We start from the raw sequence: 13,949 nt of genomic DNA, 5'->3' as shown, positions 1-13,949 counted from the left end.
AGGGGTGGGGGCTAGGGGGGAGGACATTATGTCCCCCCCCTAGTAGTATTTAGGGCCCCCACCCACCGCTCAGGGGTGGGGGCAAGGGGGGAGGACACTAGGTCCCCCCCTTATTCTTGTTTAGGGCCCCCACCCACCGCTCAGGGGTGGAGGCCAGGGGGGAGGACATTAGGCTAAATTGAAGAATGGCTAAATTGAAGAATGCTAAAAAATGGCTAAATTGAAGAATGCTTCTATTTTACATATTTTAACTTAAATGTTGCAATTCCCTCAAACCTATACAATTCTCCCCTCAGTAAGTAAACTGAAACTTTTATGGCAACCAGCAAGTTGCATCTGGCAAACATATTCCTCTCTCTAGCATACATTTTAGTTAAACACCGCTAGTTTTTACACAACAATATAGTGTTCCTGAAACATTGTGCACATGTTCAAAGTACTCTGTTATTAAAATGTTTTATAGTCATGTTTATCTTTAAATATGGTAATATGTTAATAATTATAAACAAGTATACATTAGTCGTAATTTACATTAACTGTAATTAAAGTATACATGTCAAAGATGACACACTGCCTCATTAAAAAAATATTCTTGTTTAGGGCCCCCACCCACCGCTCAGGGGTGGGGGCCAGGGGGGAGGATATTAGGTCCCCCCCTTATTAGTATTTAGGGCCCCCACCCGCCGCTCAGGGGTGGGGGCCAGGGGGGAGGACATTAGGTCCACCCCCTTATTAGTATTTAGGCCTCATTAAAAAAATTACATGTCTTCCATATGGTGCCTAATTCCTAACAAATTTATAAATTAGATATTTATGAAAAAAGAGGCTAGTCCCACTCATTATTAAACGGCTAATCAGAGCAGTAAGTGACAGGTGTGTGCAATGCACCGCCAGTTTGAAGGAACACTCCAAACATTCTAACGACCTTTGACCCTTAGCTGATACACAGAGGTCCACTGTCCCAGACTCTGTAAAGACCTTCAAAATGGCTGCAAATAAAAGACCACCCCTTTACTTATATACTCAGAGGAGCATTCTCACATTTGCCCATTCCAATACTACAAATGCATATTGGGGTTTATGTAATATGATGTGTTATGCTCAATTTCCACTGAAAATAAAGTGGGGAATAAGATTTGGCTCCTAGTTTATTGGGCTTTCACTGCAGAAGGCCACAGTAGTTTATGGTTTATGCTCAACTTGCATGAAAATATTGGGAGCATTAAAAGTGGCTTTATCAGTTCTTCAGAACTTACTGCAGAAAATACATATCTAAATTATTATTATTATTATATTATTATTTATATAGCGCAATCAAATTCCGCAGTGCTTTACAATGGGTGGACGAACAGACATGTAGTTGTAACCAGACAAGTTGGACACACAGGAACAGAGGGGTTGAGGTTCCCTACTCAATGAGCTTACATGCTAGAGGGAGTGGGGTCAAATGACACAAAAAGGTAAGGATAGTATTAGACTAATGACAGTTGCAGAAGAGGAATCAGTCGGGAGCTAGTAACAGTTTAATACAGGGTATTATTTAACACGTGTTATTGTATAGTATAATGCATCTTTTATATAATGTATTTATACTGTTGGTCACCAACATCCTGGCATGTTTTTCATAAGCCTACGTGAAGTACTGTTTGAAGCTATAGGCTGGTTGGCAAGGTAAGAAGATTGTCCCAGCTGATCTTTAAAGCTCGGGTCAAAATACGTGGAATGGTGAAGAGCTGGAACTTGAGGAAAGATGCCACCAGCCTTGTGAGCATGGCTGGTATGTCCCATTATGTTGTTTATCCTAATTCCTGATAGTCACGCTTCAATTCCAGGATGTTTCCCACTGGGTTCACAACCCATGCTTAATTTGTGGACACTGACAACTATGACAAGGTCCAATGAATGGCACCTTCAGAAAAAAGTGACTCCTGTTTCTCTGTGCATGTGTCATTCAAAGTTTATTTACAAATCATCATTTAACACTCGTGGGAGAGGTGAATAAATAGCCAGCACAATGCCCCCCTGTGGTTCAAGCTCAATATGACTTGTATATATTATGATGTCTGATATACTTATTATATATATCTATATATGTCCTATTCTAGTTTACTGCCTAAGGCTGACTTCTGGTTTCCTAAATACAGCATAACCTTGATTATGCTAGTTATTACCTCACATACTCTGTACAAACCCTGCTGATGTTGACTTGCTGATTTTGACTGTCACAAAAGAGTGGTGTTAGATAAAAGCAAAGGCCGACCAGCAGCTTAGAGGGTGACATTGCTTTTCTTATTTTTCATAACTTACAACAATTCAAACTAAAACAATTTCCCAAAGGTGCTTTATCGCCTACGGCACGCTTACTTTGTTGACAAGTTATTATTTCAAACTCTGCTCTAGGTGTTAAATGTCATTATTATTCTCAAGGGTTTTGTTTTATTATTTTGTTCTTTTCTTAGAAACTATGTGTTAAACCATTTTGGATAGATTAGAAAAGCTTAGACAACACATATGAAAAAAAAACTAGGGTAAAGGATAGTAAAGTTGTCATAGTTACAGGCAGTTGGTAAATTGGTGTCACTGTCAAAGTAAAATATGGTGGGATTTCAGCTTTGAAGTGGATTGGACAAGATCCCGTCTAACATCATCAATGTGACTTCATAAGTCAATGAGTTGTTGTCTAAACTAAGAACTCCTATGGAGGATATTAACTGATTAGTGGAACCCCGTGAGGTCTAGAGAGAAAAAAATATGTGAAGGATTAAAATAATAAGGATGCACGTTACTTCTCCATCACTGATGTTAATGTGAAAATGAAATGTTTGTGGCTATGGACAGGGCAACAATAATACTCAAAGGTGAAAGGGTGGGGAGAGATACCTCTAACATCAAAATGCATTTCAAAATCATGAACCAGAGACTGCACTCACCAAATACATGGTGTGTCTTGGGTGCCACATTGACTGGAGTGGTCATATTCCCAGGAAACCTTTTTTAGAGAAGAAGGGTCCAGGTACACTGAACTGGGAGCACAAACATGATTCGGCTCTCGCAAGACAGAAAGGCTCCTTGTGAGAGCTGAAATATTGCATTTTTGCTTCCGATAATTCACCAGTTTTTGCCATTCAGTGTTTCTGGATCTTCCTCTCTACATTAAGGGGATCACAGCGACTTGGTGCTCACTTTCTGAGTGGCTACTAAGATCAGCTTGCAGTAGTAGAAGGTAGAGGTTCTCAACCTGTATTTTCAGCTCTTCTGGAGCTTCTTTCTGGACACTTCGACATAATGTTTACTTTAGTTCTTCATTTAAGCCTTGAGGACAAACAGCTGGGATCCAAACTTTCAAGCTGTATCTTCATATATCCATCCTCATTGTTATTATTCTAGTCCAGGCATAGGCAACCTTCGGCACTTCAGATGTTTTGGATTACACCTCCCATGATGCTTTGACAGCATTATGGGTGTAAGAGTATTATGGGGGATGTAGTCCACAACATCTGGAGTGAAGAAGGTTGCCTATCCCTGTTCAAGTCTATGTCTTTTGTTTTCCTTCTGGAATCCTGATTAATAAAGCAGCCACTTTATTCAGCATAGATCCTGCTGTTGTCTATAATATTATTATTATTATTATTATTATTATTATTATTTATTACACAAACCAAAGTAAAACATTCTTTCTACACCGTGGATCCACAGTGATAGCAAACAAAGGACTCATTAAAGGGTTTTAAACAATTTGTTCTTTACACTTGAAATGTGTCCATTCATCTTGGGTATTTGTCCATGCACCTTGAGACCCTATTCAATAAATATAACAACAAAATAGATATGTTTCTTACCTGAATCCAAAAGACATCACTAGTGGAGAGAGACATTTTTTCAGTTTGCTGTAAAAACAATACAGTAAATATATGTAAGCTGACAGTCAATACATGTGACTTTTATCAAAGTATGCTTTCCACGGCTTACATGTATCCATTCATTTTGTTTTAATCCATGAATTATTATTATTAATAACATTAACACTGATCAGCCACAACATTAAAACCACTGAGAGGTGAAGTGAATAACATTTAATTATATCGTTACAATGGTCCTGTTAAGGGGTGGGATATAATAGACAGCAAGGGCACAGTCAGTTTTTGAATGTCCAAAAGGACGCTCTGATACAATAAAATCTTCTCTGTACTTGTGCGCCGGCCCTGCATGAGATCTCATATAGATATAGATATAGACATAAATATTTGACCTCCCTACCGGCCATGCCACCCTGGACTTCCAGAAAGGACCTTGGTTCTTGATACCAAAGGACACATTCAGAGGTCTTGTGGAGCCCATTCCTCGACACATCAAAGCTGTTTTGGAAGAACGAGAGGGAACTACATAATTGTAGGCAGGTTTTTTTTTAATGTTGTGGCTGATCAGTGTATATAATGATAATAACAAATTATTAAACCAGGAAAGGTACATTCAGATTACTCTAGTTTTCAAGTGAGCCCAACATCCACGGGTTGTTACTATTACCCAATTTAATGGTACTCCTTTTATCTACCTCAGTAGGATGAAGGGCCAATATATTCCAAAGAGCTTTGCAATTATAGAATTGGGGATATTTGACAACAAGAAATTGTCATACAGAATAATAACATAGACGCGGACTGCTCAAGCGAGGTTACAATCTTTAAGGACAAGCTTACAATTCAAACAAATTATTATTGTTATTTTTGGCATTTATATAGCGCCAACTTTTTCTGCAGCTCTTAATATATCACACAAAAATAATAAATGTATTTAATCTTATGGAGCAGTCCAGTTAAGTGATGCACAACCTGGACAGCCTGTTTAAACTTCATGGTGTAAAGGTCCACAGGCTACCTGATGCTTTCATGCTTTCAAAGTCAATTAAATAAGGACTATTATTTAGGAAATAATAAAAACCATTACATCAGTTATCAATGCATTTACATCTAAGAGTACACAGTACATGATTTGAGTTCTTAGGGACTCACTTTGAGCACTGCACATAGCTTATCTGTCAACCAGCATCCACTATAGGTGAGCCCTGGGTATCAGTTGATACCAATATGTACCGGGTGTGATCTGTGATTTAACCCGGCTCACACCAAAACTTCAGAACATTCCATGCTATCCTAACAGACTTTAAAGAACCACTATTTCTGTGGCAAGCATGGATGCAAAGGGGTTATGATTGTATCTTAGTCATCTTTAGCCTCATTATTCTACACTATTCTGTTTTAACCCATCTAGATCATCTTATAAAGAATAACTGTGAAAATCTGAAGAGCAACTTTAATTTAAATTAATAAAAATGTATCTTTTTGAGAAACAAGTACAGTGCATTAGGAACACACTCGAACATGACCAGTGTGATGTACAACGTACGTCGATATTATTCGACGTAAATATTGAGATCAACCTCTGTTTACGTTGCACTCACTCAATGCTGTTTACAAGAACATCTACATACAACACTTACAAGCTCCACGTTTCCTCCTCTTCGGGTTCATGTTTTCCATCATCAATTTCTATTTTCTCTTCAGTCTTGTTAAATCTAAATATGCAGATGGATACATTATTTCATACCTTTTTAATATTTTGTAAATATGGTACATCTTTCGTTTTATATATATTCAATATTATATATCATATTGTCATTAAAAGTTTTTTTTTTTATCTTGCTAAGAATTATGGTAAAGAAAAAAACAAATTCTTCACAGCAATCACTGATTTAGGAATATTTTTGGATAATTTTCTTTTATCCCCATCCTCCTACTTACCAGGTAGCACCCACAGAAAATCTCCAGAGGACAGGGTTTAAATCAATAACCTGTGTGGGACCTCTTACCCTCATGCACCATTTAAATGAAAGGAAGGATAATTTGAAGGGAGGCACGTGTCATTTTTTAAATTTATTGCCACAGACGTCTTTGTGAATTGTGCGCCAAGGAATAAAAAAACACCTGCAAGTTCGGTTAAACAGAACTGGCAACTCAAACAGATAAACTGATTTAGAAATTCTGACGTGAATTTTCAAGTAAATGTTTGGGCACACTGAAAATTAAAAACTTTGTGCTGATTTTTATACATAAAAAGAAGTTAAAAGGTTACTCCAACAACCATGACCACTTTTGCTTTTACAAGTGGTCATGGTGGTAGAAGTCTGTATGTGCAGCATTTCTGCTTGAAATGCTGCACATATTTGCCCTTTTGTGCCGAGGGCTAGTAACAACACTCAGCACATGTGACTTAGGAAGCTCTGGAAAAATGTCAACTCTGTGCAAAATTTATGTCTGTCATCAGCACGCCCAGCTCACTAGTGACAGATGTAAGGAGATTCTCGCTGACTGCAAGGGGAATCCTGCTCTTCCCTTCCTCTCTCTGTTTTTCCAAGCTGTCCCTGCATTGCCTTTTCTTTGTTTGTTTTTTTGGTTGTATTTTTTTCAAATTCCCTCCCCTATTTAGCTCATAGGGCGCATGTGCTCTTAGGGAGAGAAACAGTCCAATTAAACGCTTCTATGAGAAGTGTTTGATTGGACCACAATCAGGCACGTCAGACATAATATAGAAGGTAGTGCTGGGAGATTTGCCGATGCTGGTTTCCAGGTAAGTTTTTTACCCTTATAAGGAGGGGACCTATGCCCAGTGGGGCATCATAAACTTAAAGCAGGATGTCAGAAAAAATGTTAGAGTTTAACACAGTATTTACAGCAAATTTTCGCAAACTATATGTCGGCACATTTGATTGCATAGTTAATATTTATTTGCTAAATTTAGAATAAAAGTGTGTGTGTGTGAGAGGTGAAGTGTGTGAGAAGGATGTAGTGCATGTTTGAGGGGTGCAGTGTGTGTGGGGCAGTGTGTGTGTGAGGGGTGCAGTGTGTGTGTATTGGGGCAGTGTGTGTGGGTGGTGCAGTGTGTGTGTGAGGGGTACAGTGTTTGCGTGAGGGGTACAGTGTGTGGGGGGGCAGTTTGTGTGAGGGGTAAAATGTGTGTGTTGGGGCAGAGTGTGTGTGGAGGCATAGTGTGTGTGAGGGGCAGTGTGTTTGAGGGGTACAATGTGTGTGAGAGGTAAAGTGTGTGTGAGGGGTACAGTGTGTGTCTATGGAGGGATAGTGTGTGGGGGGACAGGGTGTGTGTGGGGGCAGTGTGTGTGAGGGGTGCAATGTGTGTGGAGCGAAGTGTGTGTAAAGGGTGCAATGTGTGTGTATGGGGGTGCATAGTGTGTGAGAGTTGTGCATAGTGTGTGAGGCAGTGTGTGCGTGAGGGGTGCTGTGTGCATGAGGGGCACAGTGTGTGTGGGGGCAGTGTTTGTGGGGGTAGAGTGTGTGGGGGGGTAGAGTGTGTGTGTTGGGGCAGAGTGTGTGTGTGTGTGTGTGTGTGTGTGAAGTTGTGTGTGAGAAGTGTGTGTGAGAAGTATGTAGTGTGTGTTTGAGGGGTGCAGTGTGTATGAGAGTTGTGCATAGTTTGTGAGGCAGTGTGTGCGTGAGGGGTGCTGTGTGCATGAGGGGCACAGTGTGTGTGGGGGCAGTGTTTGTGGGGGTAGAGTGTGTGGGGGGGGGTAGAGTGTGTGTGTTGGGGCAGAGTGTGTGTGTGTGTGTGTGTGTGTGTGTGGGCAGAGTGTGTGTGGGGGGGCAGTGTGTGAGGGGTAAAGTGTGTGTTTATGTAGTGGTAGTGTATGTGTGTGGGGTACAGTGTGTGTATGTGTGTAGGGGGGAAGTGTGTGTATGTGTGTGTGTGGGGAGCAGTATGTGTGTATGGGGGAGTTATGTGGGGTTGGGAGGGCAGATTAAAACATATATATATATTTTATTTTATTTTTATTTAAAAAAAAATATATAATTTTATATCCCCCCTCCCTTCTTACTTTTGCCTGGGAGGGGGACAGTACAAGGAAATCCCTGGTGGTCCAACTCCTGAGGCTAGAGTTTAGTCTCCCGAGATTCTGAGCATTTCCGTGGTAACCGCAGCAACGCTCCGAGCTCACGAGAAGAGAACCCGGCAGAGCTGCAGGTAAGAGTTCCCCAGGGTCCTCCCTCTCTCCCTGCCAGCTGCATCAGATCTCTGATCTCCCCTCTAGTCATGCAGTCGGTTCCTCCTGCTATGTGTGTGGGGGGAATGATCGTCGCACCAGGGAATCAATTTGCGGCGCCCCTATGTGCCCGGCACGCAATTTGGGAACCGCTGGCCTAACTTCATTCATTAGTTCTTCTTAATATAATTGTTGTTATTATTTTTATTTATACAGCATCAACATATTCTACAGAGCTTTGGAGGTTTGCCTTATCTTCTACAAATACTATATATATTTTTTCATACCAGTTGAAATTTCAGGAACTGTGACAAGAAAATGTCATTAATTTTGAATCTACGGTAATCTTATCCTGACACATGCCACATGCCATTTATCTACAGCATCTCACCACATATTAAGAAAGACACTGGAGTTTATTAATTTTGTATTAGTATTCTTGGCATGCAATAGCATTATTAAAATGACCTGTTCTACAAACAGAGAAAGACATCTGGGAATAACATGGAAGCAAGCCAACTGCTTGGGCAATTCCTATATCTAGGCTATTGCTGCTAATTAGATATAACAGTTATGCTGTGGTTCATAGCAGCTTTTGGGGTAAGTGATTCCCTAGCAATACAACATATTTTTATGGTTTTATTATTAAAATATTAATATAGAAAATAAAATTATGAAATTAAACAAAGTATACTGAGTTAAAAAAAATATTTCATAGGGTTTAAATACAATGCAAATTGTATGTATTAATTGAAAATTAAGTATTATTTGTTTTACTTTTACTGAATGAACACATTTCTTGAAGTGTTTCGCCATAAAATGCTATTTTGCTAGGTTTAAAAATGGAACTGTGACTTCTCAGGATTTGCAATGTTATGTTTACTTATCTCCGTATGTCATTTACAAACATGTATTTGTGAGGTTTGAAAATGTACCGTAATTAAATTTAGAAATCCACATCTCTTTATCCTGCATAAGTTTATAGATACATGTATCTATATTTATATCTAAGTTTATTAGATACTTTATCAGTTTAAGTTTTTCAGGAGTTTTTTTGGTTTCAATATTTGTTTAAAAGTGTTTAAGAAACATATTGTCAAGTGATGCATGTCCCTTTAATCCTTTAATCACTTGGTACCACTATATGGTAGGAACACAAACATGTATTCCTGATCCTATAGTGTTAAAATCAAAACTACCCCCATGCTCCCAGCGCAGAGCCAGTGCCAGCCAAACACAGCCCTAGCCAATCAGCATCTCTTCATAGAGATACATTGAATCAATGCATCTCTATGAGGAATGTTCGATGTCTCCAGGCAGAGGAGGAAGCACCTCTAGTAGCAATCAGAGGAGTGGCCAGTGGAGGTATCCCTAGGTTGTAAGTTAAACACTGCCTTTAATCTGAAAAAAAAAAATGTTTTGCCATGTTTACTGCAGAAAGCCTTAAGGGACTAATTATACTCACCAAAATAAATACAATAAGCTGTATTTGTTCTGGTGACTATAGTGTCCCTTTAAATGTTAGTTGAAAAACTCTCCAGTATATGACTGTTTGATTCAGTTTCAGTTCATCACAATTCGCTGTTTAAGCAGGGCCGTTTTTAAGGAGGGGCAAAAGGGGCAGCTGCCCTGGGCCCAGTTACTCCTGGGGGCCCTAAGGCAGCTGCCCCATGGGCCCCCTGCAGCACCTGAGGTAATCAGGGGCCCCGGCCCTTTAATACTGCTCTGGACCGGGCCCCTATAAGACGGGGGTTGGCTGAATACATACTCACAGCTAGCCCCTGCACACACTGCCCTGTGATCCCTTTTCAGATCGCCACCTCCTCAGTGCCGCTGGGGAGGAGGCACACACCACATGGAGGCATTGTGGGGGAGAGGGACTGAGAAAGCTGATGGCAGACTCCCATCAGCCTTGGCCAGCAAGCTCCCACTGGACCCCAGGGAAGCCACCCCTCTGTACCCAAAAGCTAAGGAGACAGGAGGGTGGCTAAATATTGTTTGTTTTTTATTTTGCATATTTCTGATATCACTTTTATTCAAGTGTTGGTGTTTGTAATGTAACACACAGGGAATAAGTACATGTTAAACATCCTAGAAGAACCTGGCAGTTCCCTATTAAATATAAATGTAAAAAGTATGTATTTTAACATATTATTGCATCAAGTGTTATCAAAGGCTGTACACCATTTCCAAATGTCACTTTTGCCAAATTCTGGACCAGGGTATGTAAGAACAGAGTTGAGACATTATATTGGCCAAGGTTGCTGGGATTTGCTGTCCAAGAGCTGCTAGAAGGCAGAGACTAAAATATGTAAATGTACACATATATATGTGTGTGTGTGTGTGTGTATGTGTGTGTATCTGGCTGTGTTTGTGTCAGTGTGTGTATCTGGCTATGTCCTTGTGTCCTTGTGTGTATCTGGCTGTGTTTGTGTCAGTGTGTGTATCTGGCTGTGTTTGTCTGTGTGTCAGTGTTTCTCTGTGTATGTATACCTGTGTATGTGTACTTGTGTGTCAGTGTGTATGTGTACCTGTGTGGGTGTGTGTGTATGTATGTGTCGGTGTGTGCATCTGAGTGTGTGGTAATGCATACATCCCAGCATTTTAATGCCAACACAAATACACTCCTATATTCCATCTCTAGCACTGTATACATATACACCCCTGCATTTATACCTTTATGTATGTGTGTATCTGAGTGTGTGTGTACATACCTGTGTCAGTGTGTGTGTGTGTGTGTGTATCTCTGTGTGTGTATCTGAGTGTGTGTGTGTATGTATGTGCCAGTATGTGTCAAGGTGTGAACATGTGTCAGTGTGCTTATGTGTGTTTCTGCGTGTTAATGTATATATGTATATGTGTTATAGAAATCACACAACATGCAAACAGACCCCTGCAAACACAAACCTTACATACAAACACACCAGTTTGCTGAAACACCAATACTACACACAAATGTACATATGCATTTAAAACACAACACTACATCCAAACACCCCCCTGCATGCAAATACAAACATTACATGCAAACACATTCCTGTATTAAAATGCTAAAATTATATACAAACACCAACTCTACACACAAAAGTACACCTGCATTTAAAAGCCAACACTACAGACAACCACACATCCCTGCATTCAAACGCAAACACTACACACAAGTACACCACTGCATTCCAATGGTAACAGTACATACAAATACACCCCTACATGCACACATGCACTCTATACAATAACATGCTGAAATTCAATTGCACAAACACTGCTCAAAAATACAACCCTGCAAGGATGGTAGATCCCCAGCTGGCATAGCATCGCAGGAGTTGTATGACAGATGGGGATCTATCTTTTCTTTACTCTTGTGCTACAGGGCAGGCCTGAATTTTTTTTTGCACCAAGGCACTCTCTACATTAGTTTCGCCTCTAGGTTGGGGTGGAGGGAGTGATTGCATGCCCAGGGGGCCCAAGCAGATGCTTGCCCAGGGTCCAATCAATATTAAAGATGGCCCTGTGTTTAAGTAACATTTTAATTATTTTAGAATTGCAAAGTGCAAATATTTTATATGGTATATATTCCTATTACGTAATGTAGTAGAACCATTTGTTGCTAATGAATATACAAGTTTAAAGCTAAATGAGGCAAAAAAATACAGTCATAGAATAAATTAACTTATTACACAATTTGCTTCTAAATAACTACCACAATCAGAACATTTTTTTTTTATATTCTTTATTTTATTGTGCAGGTTCAACATTAATGTCCACATTGCCACAACAGCTTATGTAGTCATACTTAGCAACATATGGTAATACAGTAGCGGCATATATATACATTGCACGTTTTATATATTAATATATAGTTGTGGAGTCGTCTAGCGTTCCGGGCATGTCCAAGACCTGGTGGAGTCTGTGAGTATGCCTACTTGGAGATTGTCTTGGGCATGTGTTGTGTCGTATGGGTCCGTGTTGGGACCAGCTATGGAGGCGTATTTTTGTATGTGTGGTATGAAGTCCGCGAGTCCCCCAGTGTGGGTGTTCGTGTAGTCCCCGGTGTGCGGGGATGAGTCTTATTTTGGATGGAGCGGCCTAGGCTGGGGTATGTCCTATCTTGGAGATACCCGCCTGTCACACTGGATGTGTTGTTAGTTGTGCCATCTATGTTCGTGTGTGGAAGTGAGACAGGTGCAGATGTGGTCAGTCGTGCGTCCGGTCGTGAGTGCTTGTGTCACCGGTAATGGGAGCAGTGAGTGCATCCAGAGTGCCTCAGGTGCATGAAGTTCGCTCCTGGAAGACCTATATGGACTTTTGTGGACTAGTAAAAAGTCCATTTTGATCAACCAAAAATAAATGGCGAGGAGGAACTTGGGTGGTAATCATACGTGAGTTCGCGAGGGTCCATCTTGGGCAGAGGGCCATATCCAGGAGAGTGTATTATTAGCAGTCTCTGGGGTATTGGGGAGGAACCTCCCTGTCGCAATTTCCCTCAGGGTGTCTTTCGTTGGTGCGGTGGTCTGGTGGGTGCCCCTGGGATGAAGTCCGCAACCGCAGCTGGGTGCAGTTGGGCGAGGCTTGGGCTTTCCCTTCATGGGGGGCGACAGTAGGCCTGCCGTGCGCAGTTGTGAGTCCATTTCAGGGTAGCTCCGAGCTCGGTAAGTGGTATCCTGATACGTGAAGGTGACCATGTTCGGTGTCCCCCATTTATACTGGATGTTCTTGTTCCTGAGGTGTTGTAAGAGGGGCTGCATGGTCTTGCGCCAACCCTTTGTGCTTTTAGTTATGTCCTGAAAGAGGGACAGCGTGGCTCCCTCGAATATCAGAGGGGTTTTCCCTTGCGCGGCCACCAACAGCTGGGCTCTGTCTTGCAGATTTTGAAAGTGGAGGATCAGGTCTGTGTGTGCCGCGGCTGGTGCAGTGGCGGGCTTTGGCAGTCTGAACATACCGTCTAGGCGCACTGCTTTTGCCTGTTTGGGCGGCAGTAGGTCAGCCAGCAGGCGTCTGATGAAGTGTGGTAGGTCCATCTGGCCTATTGAATCCGGGATGCCACGGATCTTAATATTATAGTGTCGTCTGAGGTCCTCAAGGGTGTTTATCCGGTTGTTCGTTGTGCTTTGCTGAGATTGCACCTCAGTAAGTGCTTGTTCTAGGGACGCTATCCTTGCCTCTTGGGAGGTAGTTGAGGCATCCAGTCGCTGAACCCTGGTAGTGACCCCCCCCACTGCCTCTTTTATACCAGCCATGTCTGCTGCGATATTGCATCTGAGCTCTGCCAGCATGTTTTTAAGAATAGAGGGTGTGACAGGGTTTTCTGCAGTGGCTTGTGAGGGCTTTGGGTTGGGTTGTAGGGCTTGTACCATACCTTCTCTGGGGTCTATAGAGAGATCAGCAGATGAAAAGGAGTAGCCGTCGTCTCCCGCCGCCATCTTGTCCCATGCGGACTTTTGCGAGCGTCGGAGAAGTTCCCCGATATCGTGGGTAGTCGGGTCTTTGTCTGCTCTGGTTTTTTTGTGCTTGCGTCCCATGGCTAATCCTGTGTCAGGTGTGGGTCGTTGAGCCCGGGTGGTCGTCGGATTTCACCTGAAATAACGCTTTGTCGCGGTTTGTATTGAGGAGCTCTCGGTGAGTGCGACCGCTCTGCTCCGCTGCTAGCTCCGCCCCCCCAGAACATTTAATTACAGTGCTAATTATATTATATCGCAATAATATCATCAGCAAAATCTATGTCAATAACCACCCTATGATTTAGCTTGACAGATTTTTTACTGTGGACTGTTAATTGATTAATTAATTAACAGATAGACAGACAGATATATAAACATAGAGACAAAAAGAAATAAAGAAAATATGACAGAGAAGTAGTCATTAAAAAACTGAGAAAAAATTAATGGACAAAATGACAGCC

General features: G+C 41.4%; 1 protein-coding gene across 4 annotated transcripts in view; it reads right to left on the bottom strand.

Moving 5' to 3' along the window:
* LOC134597816 (phosphatidylinositol 3,4,5-trisphosphate 3-phosphatase TPTE2-like) overlaps positions 1-13,949 on the bottom strand; it is an 83,072-nt gene that overhangs the window by 52,651 nt on the left and 16,472 nt on the right. For all 4 annotated transcript variants that reach the window (XM_063444859.1, XM_063444858.1, XM_063444861.1 and 1 more), the window contains exons 3-4: positions 5,498-5,572; positions 3,840-3,887 (exon numbers count right to left, since the gene is read on the bottom strand). In XM_063444859.1, coding sequence (XP_063300929.1) covers positions 3,840-3,887; positions 5,498-5,572 — 123 coding nt within the window. The remainder of the gene's footprint in view (positions 1-3,839; positions 3,888-5,497; positions 5,573-13,949) is intronic.

This window comes from Pelobates fuscus, chromosome 1 (assembly GCF_036172605.1).
Source record: "Pelobates fuscus isolate aPelFus1 chromosome 1, aPelFus1.pri, whole genome shotgun sequence".
Lineage (NCBI taxonomy): Eukaryota > Metazoa > Chordata > Amphibia > Anura > Pelobatidae > Pelobates > Pelobates fuscus.
Note: the sequence above shows the minus strand (reverse complement) of the source record. Positions and strands in the feature narration are given on the sequence as shown.